At 43.8% G+C, this 22,347-nt stretch overlaps 1 protein-coding gene across 2 annotated transcripts; it reads right to left on the reverse strand.

The window, feature by feature from the left end:
- Window positions 1–93: 93 nt before the first annotated feature.
- LOC146174785 (uncharacterized) lies at window positions 94–17,465 on the reverse strand. 2 transcript variants are annotated; one of them, XM_084583947.1, is made up of 4 exons: window positions 17,200–17,465; window positions 14,100–14,189; window positions 9,874–9,970; window positions 94–764 (listed from the first exon to the last, which is right to left on the reverse strand). In XM_084583947.1, exons 1-3 carry the CDS (start codon window positions 17,411–17,413, stop codon window positions 9,894–9,896), a joined length of 381 nt encoding a protein of 126 aa, XP_084440073.1. In that variant the 5' UTR covers window positions 17,414–17,465; the 3' UTR covers window positions 94–764; window positions 9,874–9,893. The 2 variants fall into 2 exon arrangements, with proteins under 2 accessions (XP_084440073.1, XP_084440072.1); XM_084583946.1 differs by having other exon boundaries at window positions 108–764; window positions 14,100–14,222.
- Between the last annotated feature and the right edge of the window lie 4,882 nt (window positions 17,466–22,347).

The raw sequence follows: 22,347 nt of genomic DNA on the forward strand, positions 1-22,347 counted from the left end.
TGGCACAGTGGTAAAGCGCTTGGCTGGGGATCCAAGGGATAGAGGTTAGATTCCCGGTGGAGACAAATTTTTTTTTTTTTGAGGAGGAGTCGCACACCTCTTAAGCGTTGCTAGGCAATGCTGGCAGAGCTTGGCGAGGAGGCTGCACAGCTGGCCTTGGCTGTGACGTCACACGCATGCGCAGAACTAGGCTATGTGAAGCCACGCGAAGCTGCAGTCTGATACGCGTAGGCAAGCTTTCGCTTCAAAAGGTACGGCATGCAAAAACCTGTGCGTGGTTACCGACCCGCACACAGCGTGAGGATTGTTCGAGACTCAGGATTCAAAAGATGCAAAACAGCAGTGTGATCTTAGAGGACGAGAGACATTGACATAGGAATGCTACCATGCTATAGTGATACTCTGCATGGTTGCAAGGCTCCTACACCACTCCTCATGTTTGTGTTGCGCATAATACTAATATCCCAGCTGTAGGCCTTGTGCAAGGCCTCAATCAGTGTTTGCTGCAGTTGTGACAAAATGTGTTGCCGAAATGATGCCCTCCATGAGATATGCCTCATGTGTAAAGCATGCATGCTTGGAAAAGACACTGTGGTCACCTGGATTGGCTTTATTCATGCCATGTCTCAGCATGGCTGACACACTGCGGTCACAAAACATCTGCTTTCGGTCCACCAGTTTGGAGCTTGGATATAGGTTCTCTTGTTCTGCTGCTCTTGACCTGTTGGGTTCGGGCTTGGATACAGGTTTTCACTGTGCGACGTCTGCAAAATGCAAAAAAAAGCAGGACTATATCCCAGATCCAAAAATTCAGCTCATGTCTTTCCAAACATTTTGGGAAAGGGACAAGTAGGTGCTATACTATTATTTGACAACAATTCAATTCAAAAAGTTTCGATTCTGAACTACAGAAATCTGAGGAACTGACACGAGCATACAGACTGTTCAGCATCAGACCCCCACAAAATTTAATACCTCAGTCGAACAGATATTTCAAGGGCCTTCGAACCATGTCCTATCGATCAATCAGATAAATGAAGGGGAAATGAGGGTATTCGTTATAATACATGAAGAAAAGAAGCCAACAGTCGGCGAGGCCAAGGAAAGCACTGGGGATTGTACTTTGTTTTTTTTTTTTTTTTTCAATATTTGCTTCGGTAATCACACAAATTAGTAATGTAATCTGTTTAGGGGAAAGATAAACAGAAAGTAGAAGCAAAAACAATGTGCCGATGGTGGGGACCGAAGCCACGACCTTCGAATATCGCGTCCGGTGCTCTTCCAACTGAGCTACATCGGCCGCTGTTCCACCTGCTACTTTCTTACGTATTAATGTTGTCTATATACGAACCTTGAGAGTGTTCACCAGCGCCGCCCTCATCCATAGCGGTGGACGTGGAATGTCCTGTGTTACCGCCAGCGTCACATAGAATGTGATCAAGAGCGAGGGCGAAAGCTGTGCTTTATGCTACCTATGGCTTCAAGACTTCCAGAACCGAGACCCCCGTAGGCGACAAGCAGATAAATGAAGGGGAAATGAGGGTACTCATTATAATACATGAAGAAAAGAAGCCAACAGTCGGCGAGGCCAAGGAAAGCACTGGGGATTGTACTTTATGGGTTTGGTCCCCACCATCGTCACATTGTTTTTCCTTCTACTTTGTGTTTATCTTTCCCCTAAACAGATTACATTACTAATTTGTGTAATTATCAAAGTAAAAATTAAAAAAAAAAAAGACGAGTACCCTCATCTCCATGTCCACCGCTATGGTTGAGGGTGGCGCTGGTGAACACTCTCAAGGTTCATATAGAGACAACATTAATACCCAAGAAAGTAGCAGGTGGAACAGCGGCCGATGTAGCTCAGTTGGAAGACCACCGGACGCGATATTCGCAGGTCGTGGGTTCGGTCCCCACCATCGGCACGTTGTTTTTCCTTCTACTTTGCATTTATCTTTCCCCTAAAAAGATTACATTACTAATTTGTGTGATTACCAAAGTAAAAATTAAAAAAAAAACACACAAAGTACAATTCCCAGTGTTTTCCTTGGCCTCGCCGACTGCTGGCTTCTTTTCTTCACCTAACGATCAATGACATTTGTACACCGCTTCATGAAAAGCTACAATAACTACAAAGTCAAGAGAGCAGTGCAAAACTGGAGATTTAAACGGCCTTCGAGAAGTAGAAGTGTGCACTCTTGGATATGGCTCAGCATACACGGCTAAAGAATAAAAATAAACCTGAAAGATTATGCAATCCTACATATATGATCATATGAAGATGCACCTCGACTCAACCTTCTGCCTCTGCTCCAAAGTGAAGGAAACAGCTGTTCCTCTACTCAAGGCTTGGTTAGAATTCATGACGGCCTCCGAGCGTTCCTTTCAATAAAGTCTTCTTGAGAAATACCATGCGGAAAGAATGCATGGAGACCTTGACTGAAACCTTTAGTCCCAGCGATCCTCGAGGCATTTTTTTTTTTTTTTAGAAATGAAGCTTTACTTTAATCGCTCCTCGAGTGCAGGAAAAAACTAAAGTTTTCTCACGAATTTCAAAGTGGCAATGACACTAATATAGGGCCACTTCGACCTCCACTTGCAAACATGAGGCATTGTAGCGTTCACACGCTGTGCGGACTTCATTCTACTGCATACAAAGCCTTTTATTAAAGCGGATACAATACGATTCACAGACCCACTCTTTGAAGCATTGGCTCTGTGGGAACCTCAATCTGACTCGAAAATACTGAAACATTGTTTCAAGTACGACCAAGACAACTCTCTCGAAGTCCATGCAGCTAACGATGAGCATGGATAGCTGTTGTCAGGTGCAGCTTTTAATGCTGTAGTTGATCACCGCATTATACTGCTGTGGTATAGGCATATTTCAAGTTGTCACCGGATGCCTCAGCAACATTTCAGAGCGTGCCGAGTGCCAAATTGCAGCAAGCATTTGACGGCTAACAGCAAACAAAGCATGTGCAGGGGTTTCTATGAACCACTGTGAACAGTGGTGCAATTGTAGGGAATGGCATATTGTAAATAGGAAGAGGGAGGTACTGGAGGTGCAGTCGTGCCATGAAACACCTGTGCTGCACACATCGATGGCTTGCTGATTGCCTCGGTGCATAATGTTTTAGACGCACGGTGCTGTGGGGAGGGGGGGTCAATTCTGTCTTCAGAGTGGCTCAGGGATATTCGCAGTCAAGTACATTTACAATTACAGCTCCTAGCTTGCTTGGAAACAAGCGGCATTTGATTCTGGAAAGCCAAATTTCTTGGCTGGGGTGCATGCGCTGCAATATGCTTCTTTGCACTTTACATGTGCTCAACGCTCACCGCCGAGCACTTCGAGTGCAAACACACAACTAGGTCACTAGATTTCACAGCAATTCTAGCACTTCTCAATGCCTAAATCCTGTTCTACACAAGCTTTATGTCAATGACAGAAAATGTTGCCAGACGTGAATTGTTTTCAGCCATTTTTCACAGCTGCCTTGTTCATGCAGTTTGCAAAACATATTTTTGTTCTGTTGTGGCCAAAGAAAGACACAAACGCAGGCAGCCAGGAACGTGAGTTTTATTCACGAATGCCTTTGCTTATATAGCCCTTGTCTTGCGCATGCGCCTAAATTGACATCTGATATTGCGCAAAACAAGGGCTATATAGGCCGAGGCGTTGGTGAATAAAACTTACTTCCATTCCCAGCTGCCTGCGTTCGTGTCTTTCATCGGCCACAACAGAGCAGTTTTACTAGACTGGGACTTTTTTTTATGCAATAAAGCAACTCAGGCTATGAGTAGTGAAGTGCTCCAGAAATTCCAATCACCTGGGGTTCTTTAATGTGCACTGATGTTGCATAGCAAACGGGTGCCTTACTTTTCGTCGCCATCAAAAAGTGGCTGCCGCAACCTATTAGGCTGCGACTCTTGAGGCAGCTTGTTGATGTTGTTCAGAAGGACTTCACATTCGAAAATGACCAGGTTACACGTAGTGGCATGTACTTTCCAGGCCAAATTTTGGCCTTTGTCTTGTCCCTGTAAGCCATGTGTGCTGCCTAGAGTGGAGGGATATTTCTAGAGGATACGAAGTCATAAGAAATGCTGAAAAGCATTCAAGAATCTCAACTGAACCTTGAGTAGAGAAGACTGTTTTCTTCACTTTATAGAGCTGAGGTAGTGTCAAGTAGAGACATGTTTGTGAATTCGACCCCAAGGGCAAAATTTGAATTAAAAACTATTCCACAGGCATAACAGACTCATGCCCTAATGTCAAGTCCTCTGAACGTTCAGAAGCAACCTCTATATTCACAGGCTAACAGAACATGTTTCCCAGGATGCATGAAAAGGCAGCTGTGAAAAACAGCTGAAAACACCTCACTGCCGCTGTGATACAGTTCATGTAGAACATGACATATGCATTGAGAAATGTGAAATTCAGTGACCAAATTTGTTTATTAAGGTTTGGTTTGAAGTTGCTGCTACACTTGCTCTTTGACCTTGCAGGGCTCAGGGGCAAGGGGAGAAAACATGCATGCTGCTTTGCAACGTATGCACCCAAACAAACAAATTGAACTCCCTGATTGGTTTACAAAGCTGGGAGCCACAATGGTCACTGTGCTTGAAAAGCCATGCCTTCTGCCTACCGTGAATGTGTCTCCACAAAACGAGTGAACCAGCCACTTAGACAGCACCGCGAGTCTGAAGACGTCTGTACTACCCTGATATAACAACTAAGCCATTGAGCCTCTAGCACAAATGTTCATTGTTCCAAAGGCTCAACTGCGCTGCTAGTGGGCCCCCAGCTTCCTTTATACGAATGTGCTAAGACCAAAAATGGGAAGACTGCCCAATAGGGGGTGATGAAGAGGCCATGTTTGATGTTTCAATGTCCGAAAGGGGGGGGGGGGCTGCCACTTTCAGGCAGTGTCTGATGAGTCCTAATCTAAACATTCTGAGCATACACACATGCAGCAGCAAGCGTGCAATACATGTCTAAAGGTGTACGCCGAGATATCTACAGGCCGTCACCGAGTGTTCTCGCTATGTCTCCATAGCTAAAGGAAAACTGATCTGCGTGCCCACCACCGCAGTTTTCTCTCAGCACCATCGGAGTGCTGTAAGTCTTCAATGCAAAACCATTACTAGCCCTTTTACACGTAATGTCGTCTGCGACCGTTGTTGGCTGTGATGGTTCTGAAAGAAGAGCAATCACGCCATTGTTGTGCATAGAGCAGCTTGGTAAGATGAGGCATGCGGCTGAGCTCAATACAGGAGGATCAGATGGCGTGACATTTGGAAAAACCCTTTAACGTGGAGTGCACCGAGCAGCTGCCCTTAGCTCAGATCGAAAGCGAAGCCAGCAAAGCATCTATATCTACTGTGGCTGCATTAGCTGTGCACCGCTGCCTACAAGAAACGCAGTACATCAACTGTGTGTGCAGCCAGCCACACCTACTCTCGCTCAGCTAATGTCTGCTTTGATTGATTTCCTGCTTAGCCAATGATGCCAATGGTGCTAGTGGGGCCTTTGATGGAGATGCTGGCAATTAAGACGTGGCTGCTGATTCCGCAGTGCCGGTTTTGCAAAAGCCATTCTTTGCAGGCAGAAGCCCCTTATCGAAACATTTAGGGCAGTGATCGTGCAATCAGAAAGTTCGGTCAAAAATCTGGTTTTCTGGAAAATCAAAGGGTTGGAAGGTATGTACGCAACATGCCTTTCCCCACAAGTGTGTCCCTGTCTCTGGAAGTCACCATGCAGAGCAAACTTGCTCTTAGTCCTCAAATGTGTATCATAGCTCTGCATTAAGTAGGTTCTGAAACATTGCTCCCATATAGTGACAATTTGAAATGTGCAGCACCACAGAAGTATGTGATGATCAATTACAGCATTGCAGTTTGTGATAGGCCATGGTTATGCATACTTGGTGTCAAAAGCTGGGATGTCAGGAGGGTAGCCAAAGCTGTATCCACGAAACAATATGCCAGAAGTTCTGGGTTGAACAGGGTTGACCTGGGCCGTCACTCAGCCAATGCTTCACAAAACAGATCTGTGCATACTCACTGCATCCACTTTTGTGAAAAGCTGGATAAACTCGCAGAACAAAGCACAAATAGCGAGCAAATGATATAATGTCCCGTGTTTACAAGTTGAGTGGCAGTCGATGAGCCCTCAAGGTCACCTAACTGCCAACAAATGAAAAGCAGGCATTGAGGGCTGCATGGAGTTGAAGTTCAAGTGAAAGTATTTTTTGTGAAGTGCCAATTTCCTGTCACGATACTCAATCTCACAAGCTGTACGCTGCCCTGCGAATGGCACAGGAGCCCTGGCCCATTCAGGATCATACAGATTATAATAGGTAATTGTGCTCCTACGTGCCTCTTGCTCCTTGAACTGACCAGGGTGAAAATGGGGGCACAATTATCTACAAAGGCTCTTTGCAAAACTCAAGAGTATCAGCTATCCTGCATAGCGCAATTCCCGTGGGAAAATATTTTTGCAGGTCCTGGGTGCACAGTCACGTCACACATGGATGACGTAGCCTGTACGACACATATATGTATCTCCTAGATTTTTTTTAACAGATGCGCACTGCTCAGTCAAGACGAGATGCGCGGGAATGTAGTGAGCAATGATTCTGTGCGTTTGCAATTTTTTGCTTTCGTTCTGTTTCTTTCGATAGTTTAGTGTACAGCTTGTATGGGTATGCAAAGCGACGCGGGGACTCTGGAGTTGAGTCGGCTTTTTCGCATCATGTCACCGGGATGGTGCGTTTGCTCTCCGCAGTGTAATGAATATGTGCAAGAGTACTTGCCGTATGTGGGGCTGCATATATTCAGTACCAGAGCTTGAGTTATTTGCGTTATACACATGCAGTTTTGTAGTGGCGCGAAAAATTATCCTGTCAAGACAGAGTATCTTCTGAACGGTGCATAAACATTGATGTTTGGATTAAGACATGAAATAGTATACAAGATGTTTCACATAAGGTTTGGTTTATGGGGTTTAATGCCCCAAAGTGATTCAGGCTTGTATCACATAGCGGGCTTAACTTAAGGTACAAAACCTGCCCCAGTGCACGGGCACAGAAGCAGCCAAATCTTCAGTGCTCCCTCCACTGCCACTCAGGCTATCGCAGCGCACACCTCACTGCTACGGAAAAAAAGGAGCAAGCGTGCATACTGCTCTGTGCTTTGCCAAGGGCAGCTCCAGGCGGTCACTCGTTTGAAACAGCACCACCTGCGCTGGCCAAGCCCCCCCCCGCCCCCATTTTTTTATCCTCTCCACACTACTAAGTAAAAAAAAAAGGAAGAAGCATACATGCTGCTGTGCGCTTAGCTCGGAGAACAGCTAGACCCCCCTCCCACTACCTCCACTCCCCCTTCCCACCCACCCACAATTTATTGAGCGCCCCGGGCAGCTTGAAGCAGTCACTCGTTTTAAAGCACTTTGACAGCCAACCTCCCAGTACCCTTTCGTCCTTCCCGCATAGACGAGAAAGACCTTGCAGCCCTTTTCTCACTCCCTCCCAGTAGAATGAAAAAGGAAAAAAAAAACCGCCACGCAGGATATGCAGGAATAATACAGACACGTCACTTTTGTGTCAACAAGGTATGAGTTGCTTTGGCCTGAGCAGAAGATAGGGAGGACTAAAGATTTGACTGCTTCTGTGCACAGTGTGTTAGAGCACAGGGCTCAATCGGCCACCTTTGTACCTTAAGTTAAACCCGTTACATGAAACAACTATAGTGCTAAAAAAATGTTAGTTCAATAACTAAGCCACATCTTGTATAAATTCACAGCTTAATTTCAAACATCAACATTTATGTGCCCTTAGAAGATGCTCTCAGTCTTGACAGCTATTTCTTTTCACCACTACAAAACTGCAAGTGTGTGGTGTGCATGTGTGCAAATAACTCATGCACTATAAATATGTTCGCAGCCCCACATAGGGTCAGTAGCCTTGCACATTTTCATTACAATGAGGAAAACAAACGCACGATCCCATTGCGAAGAAGCAGACTCATGACTCAGTTCTCGTGTCGCTCGAATATCAGCAACCCTGCCAAACCACCAGAAGAAAAAGAACGAAAGCTAAGCAAAAATTGCAAACACACAGAATCAGTGCTCACTCCACATTCCCCCGCATCGTGCCTTTTGACTGAACAGCGCTTTTCTCTCAAGAAAAAAAAGAATACAAACTCCACGAGTAATGTGTAGGTGACATATAGTAGGCTATGCCAATGAAGTATTATGTGATTGTGGACTGAGGACCTGCAAAAATATTCTCCCAATCCCCGTTGCGGCAGAAGTTGGGTGCCATGCTGAATATTTCTGTATTAAGTCTCATGTTATGCACGAATCTTGGGAGGAGCATGCCTTCTCTATTGAAAACCAAAAGGGAAGGGAGGGGGGTTCTGAATGGTACCTGTAAGGTTAAGGTGCTCTTAAGAGCTTAATCCCTTTAATAGAGAGAGCAAACCAAGGCAGAGTGGAGCAGGTAATGGATGTGGTCATTGTCACAAGAGATGTCTCCCGGCAGCACCCTATTTCTGCCCCCAAAACAGGTTTTACCGCCACAGTGAAGGGGTTTTCGCTGAGGAGAGAAGCACTGCAGAAGTATTCTGCCAGAACAACCCCATACCGCCATTTACATTTGCTGAAACTTGCGAGTTCTGCCTCCTCACTCACAAATCATGAGGATGTGCTTTGGTCTACTCTCCATGGAAGGGGTATGGTATCGGTTACCTTTAAGCCTCAAAACAATGCTTTTCACAAACACGCACATATTTCAAGGTGGAAGCAAGGCCACCTGTTTCTTGCCACATTTGTTATCATCAGCAGCTGCATTTCAATGAGGACAGAAGCCAGCAACACTTTTCTCAGTAGTTTGTAGTACCTCCGCCGCCAATACAGCTAGCCGAGAAGCAATAACTGCTTGACGTGATTCCACATGCACAAATTACATCAGCTTAACACTTAAAAGTACAGATAACACTGAATTTTCCCATCCAATTAAACGCTCAACCACTTCCTTCTCAGTTGCTGCAGTGCTACTGGCATCCCGGTACGTGGCATCCCAGCCATGGCGGTATGGTGAAAATCTGCAACCAGTATGCACTCAAGAACTCTGATCACATGTGGCCGGCCTGCCACTACTCAGAATACTGTCAATCATTTTCAAATGAAAGATGGTAGTACTTATGTGAAAGCAGTGCAATGTCAAGACTACTGAAACCTATATCGACTGCATTGCCCCTACTGTACTCTGCTAATTTAACTTGCAGTCAGAGGAATATAACTAGCCCAACAACTGCAGCAACCACAGTGAAGGTGCATGAGCTTCACTTCAAGGTGTACTATCCTCACATCTTATAAAATCAGCTGGTAATGAGATTTGTTTCAAAACTTCTGGCTTTTCCTACCTTAAAAAGAAACTTGCATTTTCTGTAAAATAGCATTTTAGTGAATAGAATGCAAAAATGTATAACACAAGCTAGCTTCAGCTTGTCCTCAATGTCCTTTTATTACCCTAAAGCTGAACATGAGCTATGAGAGACATCATGAAAGAGGGCTTCTGGGCTAATTTCCAGAGCCCTCCCTCTTCCACAAAAAGTTCTTTAAACTGTGCACTGGCACTGCCCAACATGTAGGCAAATTTGCATTTTGCCTGTATCGACAGGCCCCAGGCACCATTCCATTCCATATTCTCAGGCTCAGCAGCCAAATGCCATAGCCAGTAAGCAATGGCAGCAATCAAAGAAAACACTGAAGAAACCTGAACCTCAAAATAAACATAAGGAGCCACAAATGCAATAGTAGGTTAGGCAGATAAGAAACTACACATGCTGAAAAATGTCTTCAGCACTTACATCAATGTCCTACTTGCCCATCATAGCACTGTGCGATTCTGGCAAAGGGTATTGTAGAGCTTGAAGAAGCCATTGCTTTGAAGCAACATGGAGCTTGCTGTAAGGTAAAAAGTACCATGAACCAAGAAATCAAAGCATAATATAGTGCGAGACCTACATGCAGAGGCTTTGTGAGCAAGAAATAAAGGCATAGAATAGGAACACCACAATACTTTTTTTTTTCTTGAAATGATGCGTGGCATGCTGGTGTAAGTCACTGTATGAATTCGCCTCTGCCTGCTAAGTAATCCTAGATTAATATTTTTTTGGATTCAAACTTTCACTTTAGGATTGAATTCGTTGAAGGGCGACTGCCTATAAAGCCAGAGAAGAAACAATGTTGACATCACCCGAGACATACCAACACTGAAATAAATCCTTTCACTCCATCTCGTCGCCAGCCTGGCAAAAGAACAGGTCAGGCATCACAGTGCCCCTAGTTACAAATAAAGCATTTACTTGATTTTAACTGCAAGTACATTTTAACATCAACCTATCCATAATCCACTAATGCCCACTAGGCCCAAGATCAGACAAGCTCTCCCTTTATGCTTTATATCGAGCGAGCCTCTTAATTTGTAGTGCAGGGCCTTAATACATGCCTGTAACTACAATACTACTTTTCTAAGAGATGTGGAACTTCATTAGAATTCATTTTATGACCTAAGTAGCAGAAATTGTATTTTATCTTGAAACAAGCAGCCCGAAAAAACAAGGCTGTGAAAGGAGACAAGACAGGCGCTAGCTTGCAACATATAAAGGAGTCAAGCAACAATGCAAACCACTCAATCACTTATAAGCAGAAAGCAAAACATGAGTCACTAAAATTTAAGAGCACTTCCCTAATCTAGATATCCCAACTCACTGCATGTTAACACGATGGACGGCTCACTAGCACATTCATTACCTAGTCGTGAAATGCCTTCAGCTTCAATAATTTTCCAGCTGATTTGAAATGGATGACAGCCAGAATGTGCGCAGCTAAAAGAAACTGAAAGCAACCAGTGCATTCTTTACAATGCACAGCCAAGTTGGTACCTCTACCTATATCTACATAAATGGAACCGCTCGGATATTTTAGTGATTGATGTTTTGCTGTCTGCTTATCAGTGACTGAGCAGTTTGCGGCGTTGCTTGGCTTTATATATTTCATGTTTGCATCAATAAAATTTAGTTGCGAGTTACTGCCTGCTTGCCTCCTTTCACATCCTTGTTTTTTCGTGCTGCTACTTTCAAGATGACGCCTTACCAACTCATGCAAATTGCCATCCTTCTCAAAGTATGTTAGTCAAAGAAATTTACTTCATTTGGTACTGACCAACACACATGACCAGGTTTGATGCAACTTAAAGGCAAAGACAGCATCATCATAAAGCATGAAAGTTGGCTCAGAAATGCACCTCTCCATGCCAGTGTAGCTTGCACAGACATGAATTTCTGTGGTAAACAAAACACTGGGCTGCTGCAAGGGTGGTACAGCAGAAGCAGAGGGTGCTCCGACAGTAAGAGGAAATATGGCATTGAATCTTGCTATACACGGAGACATGTTGTGGGCTATGCAGCCAAGGTACGAAAGGAAAGGAGACAAGTTTTAGTCTCTTTGTCGAGGAGAGTGGTTTGCTCACTATTTGGGCTAGGCATGTGCGGGCTTGAAGTGAAGGGAGAAAGTTGGAGAGTTAATGCAAGGTCACTAGCGCTGAAGTAACCCACTCTACATGGCAAGGGAAGAGAGGTATGTTGCCTTCACTTTCTTGCCTAGCTTCAGCTGCATAGCCAGACATTTAACCCTGAGTATAGTGATGTGCTACCGTGTAGAATTGAACACTGAAAGTAGCACAGGAGTACAGCATCATTATTCTATCCATGATAAACAGGTAATACAGGTAAAGAGCATGCTGCACTCTAAGGTTGCTGACGGCGTATTTACTTATCTTACATTAAAAAAAAAGTTAGTGACCCATAAATATGATACTTCTGCTATTATCTGATATATGATACTTCTGCTATACTCCACAGCTATGTAAATTGCATGAAGAAAGTGAACCTATGGATAGCTTGCACTGACGACTCACTAGGCACCCACTGGTGAACCAAAAGTAGAGCAAAAATCTGTCTAATTTGCCTTCACCATCTTCATCATGCAGGTATTGCAGACACTAAGCACAGTTCACCATCATAGCACTTATGATATCATCCAAGCCATCTATAAAAGCTACCCAGATTATCACATGAACATTTCAGTAGAGATACGACTTTCCAAGGGTCATATGACACTGACCAAATTCTCATGAAAAAAAAAATTACGACCAAATCAGCACCTTTCTCGGAGTTCAGTGCATGGGCGTGAGATATGCTTTTACACTTCTTTTCGTCAACTGCTACTGTTTCAGGAAAAGGGGTCATCAAACTAAGTAACCTGAGTAGAGTTGCAAACAACGAAATTTAGGAGTGTGGTGAGGGGCAGACTTTGTGGCATTGCGAAGGTACTCTACTAATGCTAACAGTAGGCAGCCTTGATTTGATCATGGTGTTCAACATGCCAAAGAAACTGACTTCGAGGGTCAGCCATTGTAGATAGCTCTGGATAATTTCGACCATCTACGCTTCTTTAATGTGCACTGACACTATAAAGCACATGGGCACCTAGCATTTTTCCACCATCGAAATGCAACCACCCCAGCTAAGACCGAGCCCGCGTCACCCAGCTCACTAGTCAAATGTCCTAAACGCTGAAGCTGCCACAGTAGGATGTAGGCAGCCTTGAGGCAGGGTTGCATTTGCAGGCATGTTTTGTACAAGTCAAGCTTATATAAGCTAGGTATGGCCAAACTGTGGCTCATGAGTAGCATGAGGCTCCTTGCAAAGTCCAGGTGCAGTTCACGACTGCTTGGCACCTGTCCACCTCTCACCATTTACAGTATTTCTGCATCTACAGCCAGCTTCTTTTTTTTTTTTTAGGAAAAAACAAAACAAAAATACAGCCAGCTTCTCTGTTCTTTCCCCTTTAAGTTCCAAACCACCTTTTGTTTAGTCTTCTTTTGAACAATGAAACAATGTGCCACCCTATGGACACACATCTAACAGAGCTGCTCACGACTGTAAACATGCTCATTCGAGAACTTCAATCTGCTTGCTTTACAAATGGGGCAGTAGAGGCATATTAACAGTCGTGGCATGAGTTCTTCACTCTGACCACCTGCTTTGTTAAATAAAAAAAAAAGTCATTATCATCATTTACTTTGCTCTTTGTAAAATTGCCTTTTTAGTCGAGAGTTCTCATTAAAGGTATGGCAGCTGTTGCTGTAGGCCCATAGTTAACGAGCTGTCTGACATATGCCCGCACTGTACTCGCTTGCTCATACATGGAGCTGAGCCTTAGCAACCTTCGTGGTGATGCAAAGAGATGTTTGCCCAAGCTAACATCTTGGCATTTCCATAATGGCGCAGATCAGTGTCTCCACTCCCACTTGTGCTATGAGCATTCCTGTCACTAGCACATATTGAAACCAAAAGCGATGGCAGCAGGCAATGTGACATATGCCAGCAGAGAGATGTTCACTTGCTTTTCCTCCACACATAGTGAATTACAATCCCAGAACTTAAGTGGATTGCCCGCTCCACAACAGAGCACCTGCATCCAGCAGAGATTGTGTCCCGACTGTGTTTGGAACTCATGCTAGTGCAAGTAGGTAGTGCCCATGGACTGACAGAGGAATTGCCAGTCATTCTGTGCGCTAGCCTGTGCTTCGTGTACATATGTCGTCTGTTTTAAACCTGTAATAGGTCTTAGAATGGTGTTGACCTCAACAGTTTATGCCATTCTTTCAGATAGTCTAGTGCGGGCAAGCACGGTAAGATTTCTTTGGCACTATTCTCAAATAAAACAAAGGCTCAGATCACTGTTTTCACTGTTTCAGAGTTGAGGAATGGCTTCGAGTTAACAAATAGCACACAAAGATTGTTTCTGCACATAGTTTTCCAGTCGCACTCAGAGCTGAGGTCTTTAAAAAAGATTATTGCAGAATACTGCTGCTCTCAGACTTGCTGTCCTCAAAAGTGAGCACTAGTTCATGACAGCAATTTGCATTCGTAGCAGCGGCAAGTACCAATAGTCCATTATTGCAGAGGGCACAGCAAGCGCAGCAGAGACAATCTACTGGAAATGGTAGGTGCAGCTGAACACATACTCAAGTAAATTTCCAGCCGGTCCTGTTGATTTCGGCAGAGCAATCCAGACTGCTCCATGGAGCGATCTTGGCTCAGCAATCGCTCCTCATCTGCATTTGGAAGATGAAACCTGTGTTCCGGATCTGCATTTGGAATACAGTTGGTCCAAAATGAGCAGAAAAGAATGTTATGTGACCACAGTCTGTTATTGGAATTCACCATATACAGAGTTTTACTGTCTACCACCTCGATCTGCTCATAATTTAAGTAGCATTATAAGTCTGTGATCCTGCAGGGACCTCCGATCTCACACAAAGGATTCAGTGGCGTAGCAGGCACAACACACATCAAGAGGTGCCTGATAGTGTAACTTGTAAGGAATGTTATGCTAACTCTTCGTTACTTGCTAGCAGAGCAAACAGTATGTCCGTCATCAAACCTTCTTTTAAACCCTACTTCATGGCAATGGAAAAAGGCATTTCGAGTCCACTTGAGGTCTAACTTAGTACAGTAGCGATGAACAAGTCCCTGAGCCTGCCATGTGCCAAGGCGTAAATGCGCTTCACTGTATTGCACGAGTGAACAACCGGAAGGCTGGAAGCTTGAACAATCTGTTTCCAGAAAATGGTGACGTTGTTTGGGCAGTTAGGTTGGAATAATAAGCAAGCACTCTGCCCGTACCTTCATCTACTGGATTTCCTCTCAAAGGTATGTATGCCCAGCAAACAATGTCTGCAACTTAATCCAGGAGTAAAATCGCAGCATGTTCTGAGGACTTCGATCATAACATTGAGTTTTTGATCATTCCAGTCACCTCAACATCAAGTCCAAGACATATGTGGCAGCTTATGGAACATTCGCACATACAAAACACACCGAGAAATGCAAGCCAGTCAGTCTAAAGGCAGCCTATCATCCTCATATTGTTCATAGCCTTCCTAGTGCCACCAAATTTGCTTCCCTACCACCCTCTGAACATGCAATGTTCCACCCCAACTCGGGTTACACACAAGCAGTGCACCAAGAAAGGCAAAAGTTCATCCCTAGCTCCCACTACGTCAACTCGGAAGAATGTGCAGAGTCGGACCAGATATATAAATTTTCACAAGAGAATTCAGTCAAGTGCCATCTTTCCATCTTTCAACTTTACTTGCTCTCTAGCAGATCTAGCTTGGATTCATTTTGCACTCAAAGCTCAAGTTATGTTTCAACAACTTCAACATACTTATCAGGACTGCAGTGCAACTGTCTCTATTATCCAACCTTTTTTTTTTTTTTTGCTGAAGTTGACATGGTGAGTGAGCAGTCTAGTTATACAATAATTTTTTCCAGTTTTAACAGACAATTAGAGAAATAATTTTTGTGAGCTTTCCTTTTTAAAGCTGCTTTGCTGACAAGTTCCTGCCTGCAAGCCAGTGAAGAAAAAGTGGGATTATAGCTATCTGCACACTTCCATTAAATGATCTCAACACTGACATGATGATCAAGTGATATCTAGGAAGATATTGGCACCAGCGCAGCAAGCAGTCTGCTGCTTGTGCATCAACGGGCCAATGCTATCGAACTGCCAAACCTTTTATCATGTCAAAACACGCTCAACCGATCAATTATGAATTGTGAAAGGCTACGCACTCAAAAGTGGAAACACATCCATTCAAAAAGTAAAAAGAAGTAAATTGCAGATTGTAACGTGACTGTTCAAACCATGTATGGAAGTGCATGCGGCCACCAAACGATTCATAAATGTGGTAGCCATTCATGAGCTAGATCCAGACACACCACCACTTGTTGTTGCGACTAAAGGAAGAAGATAACGAAAATGCACGGGCCTACTACTGGCTCTGTAGCTGAGCCACCTCCACTGCCTCGTGCGGACAGAAGAGAAAATAGAGAAGAAAAAAGTGGGAGAGAGAGGCACGTCGCAACAGCCGTCGTCCACCACTGAAACGGTAGTAGGTACAAAGACTGCCTACAACAGATAGAAATCCAGTGGCAGGCTAGCCCCCGCCGCAAGCTGCGGTGACCTACCAATCGCAGCACCGCAGGGCCAGGAGCAGCCACCCCCCGAAACCACTTCCTTATCAACATCTACAGTTGTTTCTACAAAACATGCATAAATTTAAACAAAAACACCACACTGGAATGATACCTTGAGCAAAGGCTTGTTTTGCTTGGAATCCTGCATGCACTCCTCAATTTAAAACCTGCATGAATTTCATACACTGAGTACAAAAAAACCTGCACACATTTTGATTCACATTTCATATCAGGGAAGATGTCGATGGGGCATCTCAGCACAATTAGTTCAGCTTCATTTGTAGATAATTACACAAGAAAATCAATACTATTGGTACTGTTGAATGCATAATTAACTTTACACCTTACTGTTATTTTTGGACTGAAGGCCTGAGTTTGGTGTCTGTCATTTATATGCACTTTGTAGTTTTTGTGGATTACTTCAGTCAAAACAAATTATGCAAAAGAAAATGTGAAGCCAATACAGGTGAAAAAATTCCAAAATAGATAAAAAAATTTTTTTTTTTTTTTACCTTCTACTTGCACCCAAGGCTCGACAATGGTGCTTTAAGTACGATTACAGCTGAATCATACTGCCGTCGCGTGTTCGCCGGCTCCTTATCCCATAATCCGCAATATTTATAGAACATTTGAATAATGAGCTAGCCCTGTCGTAACGCAGGTAGGTTTTACCGCTTATTCAGTCCGTGTAAATTCAATGCACAAGCGCCGGAGCTTCAACTGCAGCACAACGTAAGGACCGGGTCGAGGCACTTACGAAGTTGCCCATACTAAATTCTTGCCGAAGGCTGAATCGCAGTACGGCACCGGCATCATGCACCCCGCAATGAGCTTACGAATGATGATTTGTACGGCATATTTTACTCCAATCGTGCAGCCCACGACACTGTCTCTTTTCCAAGACACTGCAAAAGCATTAACACCCCCCCCCCCCCCCCCCCTTACTTTGTCAAAACCAAACAACCGTTTGTTATGAACGCGTCTTGTTGTTTACGAACTAACAAACTAGCATTGTGTTGGCATGCATGACCAGTTCTGCGCTGTTTTCAGAAGAATGTGCAGGACAGAAGGAAATTTACTTACATCTGAGATGCCAAACGTGTCCCGGGTGGTGACCGCCCTCCAATAGTCCCGCCGTCAGCGTAGTGTTTCCAGTGAAAGCGCACAAAGGAAGACGCACTATCTGTTGGGCACGCCGGCACACTTTTTGCACAGGTTTACACAGAACCTGACGACGCTTCTGCACATCGCACGAGCTATTCTGCTGCGCTTTGTGCCTCGCAAATCTCGAGAGCATGACGCCGCCAGCAGCACAAAAGAAAGCGCGACGCCGCGACGCCGCCACCAATGGCTATGACTAGCACTACAGCTTCGGCTGCTTCGGCTGCTTCGGCTGCTTCGGCTGGTTTCGACTTGTTTCGGTTTCGGAAGTTGCCGACTTCAACGGCTTTGCTGTTCGCCTAACAGCGGCAAGCACGATGTCAAGTGTCTACGCACTAACGCTACATGTTTGTCGTGTATGCGCGCCTGTAGTTTGCGCATTCAGAAATGTGGCGGTGCTAGCGAAAGCTAGCGGTGGCGGAAAAGACCACCGTGAGTTTCGCTTCTTTTTTTGCAATGCTGGAAAAACTGCGTGCTTGTCATGTACGTCGGGTTGACAGATAAGAAATGCGTTGCGGTGGTTCAGCAAATCGGAGCTTTGGCCCAATGCATCGCCAAGTTCCTTGCGAAAATTCCTGATCATAAACAGCGACAGTGGCCATTGTTTTAGTTGTGTGTTTATATTGGAAGATCAAGTGATTTGTTTGAAAACAGACGCCGAATCCTGCTCGCACACTGTTCCACTGGTCACCCGCGAGCGATACCTTCTTTTGTGATTTGTGCATCACTACTATCAGTGTTCAACTCTTGAATGGTGATGAAATTTTAATGGCTCTAGCTTATAGCAAAAGCAAAAACAGTTGTGTGAAAGCATGGCGCCTGCAGTCAGGCAAGATATGCGACATGCAAAAATAGCTTACCGGTCAAGCTTCAAGCGAAGACAGTGTGGGGTGTTTACTTGGGGATCCGGTAAAAACGTCCCCGGAAAAAATGTCCCTATTGGCGAAGTAGGAAAAAATGTCCCCGAACGGGGCTGGAGTCTTGCGCTATAGGACGTAGACTACGTTTCTCCGTGGCGAACTGCAATGATGAATGATGCATGTAAACTTTATTACAGCGGTTTCACCTGTCGGCTTGGAATTGACCGCGAACATCGAATTGATGCGGGCATTCATGACAAAAAAAAATTATGGCAGCGGTAATACAGTGACAGTGACATGCTTTAATTTACGCAGTTCTTGTAAACATTTCGGGCCCCCAGAGGACGCAGGTTCCATATGATGATTACATTTAACTTAAAGCCGAGAAAGAATGGCATAACATTTGTTGGCTTTTTTCATGTGTGTTCCAGAATAAATCTTTTTTAGGGCCGATTTTGGCCTTGGGGACGTTTTTTCCTAGTTGCCGCTTCTTCAGGGGACGTTTCTTCCGGAGACGTTTTTTCCGGGGACGTTTTTACCTACACATGTTTGCGTGCACGTTACTTCAATTAAGCACTAATGAAACTGGCCATACAAATATTTCAACTTGTCTCTGTGGCCTACAGCATACATGCAGTAAAGAAGCAAAAGCAGCCAAGCTGCTTGTTCCATGCAGCCAAGCTGCTTGTTCCATGCAGCATAAATAATTATGCACTGCTGTTGGAAACTGCACAGCATATATTGGTGGACGATCGTTGAACGTGCAGCTTTCTTCAATAGGTTACGCATCTCGAGTGACGCAGCCTACAGTGACACTGAAAAATATGCCATCTAAAAGACATTTCCTTGCAATATTATGCTGCAGCATATATGTGTATAGTATGCATAGCTTCGAGGTGCAACACATATACTGTTGGTATCGCCCCTCATAAAGTACTAGGATTTTTGCATCTTTTCATCAGTCTAAGATCACCGATTCAATCGCTTCTTTCTTTTTTTTTTTCATTTGACAATGAGACTGACAGCATTTGCAAGTGTCATTACGCAGCAGAAAGCTTCAATTCAGACTAGTTCAGTTCAGCAAGGGTTTGTTATAGTCTCAGGAAACTTAAAAATGGCGTATAGATGTAGATGTGCAAGTCAAAACTCAAAAGGCTGTAGCAACTTTTTTGCTCGGCATATCCTTGCGCTGAAAAAGAGAGTCAGTCCGGTTGTTTATAATCAGCCACATGAGTGATGTAGAGAAAGAAGCAGAATTGTTGTCATCTTCTCTCCCACCCCATCTGTTAGTGCTGTTCAGTCGTTTGAGAATTGTCTTTCTGTGGTCTTTGCAAGGGATTATGAGTTCGTGAAGTTCAGTACTGGAGTTGGCTTTCACATTTCTGTTATCATACTTACTTTTCCTTCTACAGATGAAACTCCAAGCCAATTCTTCATACAAACTTGTGATGCCTGACGGTGGTAAAGCTGTGCAGTTATAGTGCATCACCTCCATTCATATGAAAAACACAATATAAGGGTGATTTTGACTGCCAGTTTGACTATCGTATACATGGCAGCGGCAACACATCAACATTGTGCACACAGCATAGTGGCAGATACAATGAACGAAGGGCAGTGCTAGTCAAGGTGCGCAGCAGGAACATCATTTACTAAACTTTAAGTGAACAGTTCTCATTCGACTGAAAAGATTCTGCACAATAAATACCAAAAAAATCCCGATTAGTCGACATATTGGTCATGACATCACAGTTACATGACCTCATGTGAGAATTTCAAACATCTCACAGTGAAATAAAGCTAACAAAATAGGGAGGGTGCAAATGAAGCCAATTATCAAGGAAGCTCTTCTAATGAGGACATTTCAGAAAATAGTAGTTTAACAAAATAAATACGTTGATACTAAAGCTCAACCCATGTGTGCCCTCTGCATGCAATGTCTATAGCCATGTAGGGTCAAAGGTGTGTTAGTGGGGCATTTAGGGAATGCTGTTACATTGGTAATAATTTTGAAAAGTAGATAACTTTAAACGAGAAAAATTATATAAAAATTTGCAGAATGAAAATGCAGTTCATGTTTAAGATGCTGTCACGTCTATTATTGAGGTAAACTAGCTGAAGCTCCAAAATTATTTTAACTTTGTGTAACTACTTTCTCTTCTTATATTTTGCACTGATCATTATAATTAATCTTTGACCTTCTGCATGTTATGCCACTGATGTGCGTTCAATGAATTAAGTTACAATGCTCAAATCTTGTCTTAGTTCATCTTATTTCTTCCGCATTTCTTTCATGCCATGATTTATATATTGCGGATACATTTTTGTTTTGTGATATGTTCATGCTGAACTCTGTATTTATTAAAGAATATGTATTCTATTGCCTATATTTTACATTCAATGTAAGCAGCACGCCCATGTAGGTATACGAAAGCATTAAACTTGAAATATATATGGCATATATATCAATGATTATTCAGGAATTAACATGTAAATACAATATGGTTTGCCAACCACATGAAGGAAATTGGTATCAACTGTCTAACTCGGTGATAAACTGTAAAACTATGACACAAACTTTAATTCTCTTAATGATCTTTTCTATTTAACTGTCAAATATGAGGACATACATGCGGATGATACCACTAAATGGCAGAAAGTGAAGTGGAGCTCAAGAGACTTCTGATGCACGTACAAGAAGAGAGTGAGAAGTTTGGACTTAAACTGAACATTAAAAAGACAAAGATCATGGCGTCTTGCCCCATCAAGTCCTGGAGCATAGAGGGACAAGAAGTGGAAACCGTGACAGATTTTCTCTTCTTGGGCTCCAAGGTAACCCCGGAAGGAGACTGCAGTCATGAAATTAGGAGACGCCTACTTCTGGGAAAGAGAGCCATGGCTAGCCTTGACTGCCTAGTAAAGAGCAGATACATTAGTCTGCCAACCAAGATCCATATAACTCGTGCTATGATCTTTCCAGTTGTGATGTATGGATGCGAGAGTTGGGCTGTGAAGAAGGCTGACCGCCGAAGAATTGACTCGTTTGAATTGTGGTGCTGGCGGAGAATCTTGAGAGTTCCTTGGACGGCCAGAAGATCAAATCAGTCGATATTGTCGACCATAAACCCTGACTGCTCATTGGAGGTTCAAATTCTAAAGTTAAAGCTCAGCTACTTTGGTCATCTGATGAGAAGAGAGGAGTCGCTCGAGAAAGATTTGATGTTGGGAAAGGTTGAGGGTCACCGGAGAAGGGGTAGGCAGCGAACGCGATGATTAGATGGCATCCTCGAGGCACTGCAGATGAAGTTATGTCATGCTAGGAAGATAGTGAGAGACCGGAAAGCGTGGCGTGATATGGTTCATAGGGTCACGAAGAGTCGGACACGACTGAACGACTGAACTGAACTGAACGGATGAGGACATACGCCTATGAATATCTTCCGAACCAACTAGAACATCCAATTGAGAACTATATATATACCATATGAAGTGCCATTTGAAATCCCGGGGACCAATTCAAATTTTCAAAACCACTTTGAATATCCAATAGGGTAGGACATATATGAATTGTAATCCTGTATAATATGGAAAATCCAGTTGGGATTCTAAATGATCATTATGAACGTGAGAACAATTGGGAGTGCCCATTGTTTGCAAAACCATTTGGGTAATTCCGTTACCTGCCAAATTGGTCGCAATTTTGTGCCCATTTGAGCTCATATATGGCTGTATCTAATTGGGTCAGTGTGGGGCCGAATGGAACCATGTTATAACTGGTTTAATTTTTTACGGGGAGGCTTAGTGAGCCAACTGAACTCGCATGGACCCTGAATGAGCACTGCGAAATCGAATGCTGGTGCTGTACGAGCATCGTGATTTTAAGCGAGCGTTACGATGTCTCCTACAACTGAGCGTACGAGCTCTACGAGAGTACGTACGGCGTCTGCGGGGGTTTTACGTGAACTGTACGAGATCTTCTACAAGCTGCTTGAGCCCTCGTACATCTGTACAAGACATCCTACAATCCTCGTACAACCCTACGAGACATCGTACACGCTCTAGGAGACACCGTAGACGCCTTACGAGACATCGTACAATCCTCGTACAACTCTACGAGACAACGTTGACGCTCTAAGAGACCTCATAGAATTCTTGTACAAATCGCATAGCTCTTAGAAATCTCCCACATTTCTCGTACACATCGTAGCAA

The sequence above is a fragment of the Amblyomma maculatum genome, chromosome 11 (genome assembly GCF_055883805.1).
Source record: "Amblyomma maculatum isolate TAMU_Amacu chromosome 11, ASM5588380v1, whole genome shotgun sequence".
Classification (NCBI taxonomy): Eukaryota; Metazoa; Arthropoda; class Arachnida; order Ixodida; family Ixodidae; genus Amblyomma; species Amblyomma maculatum.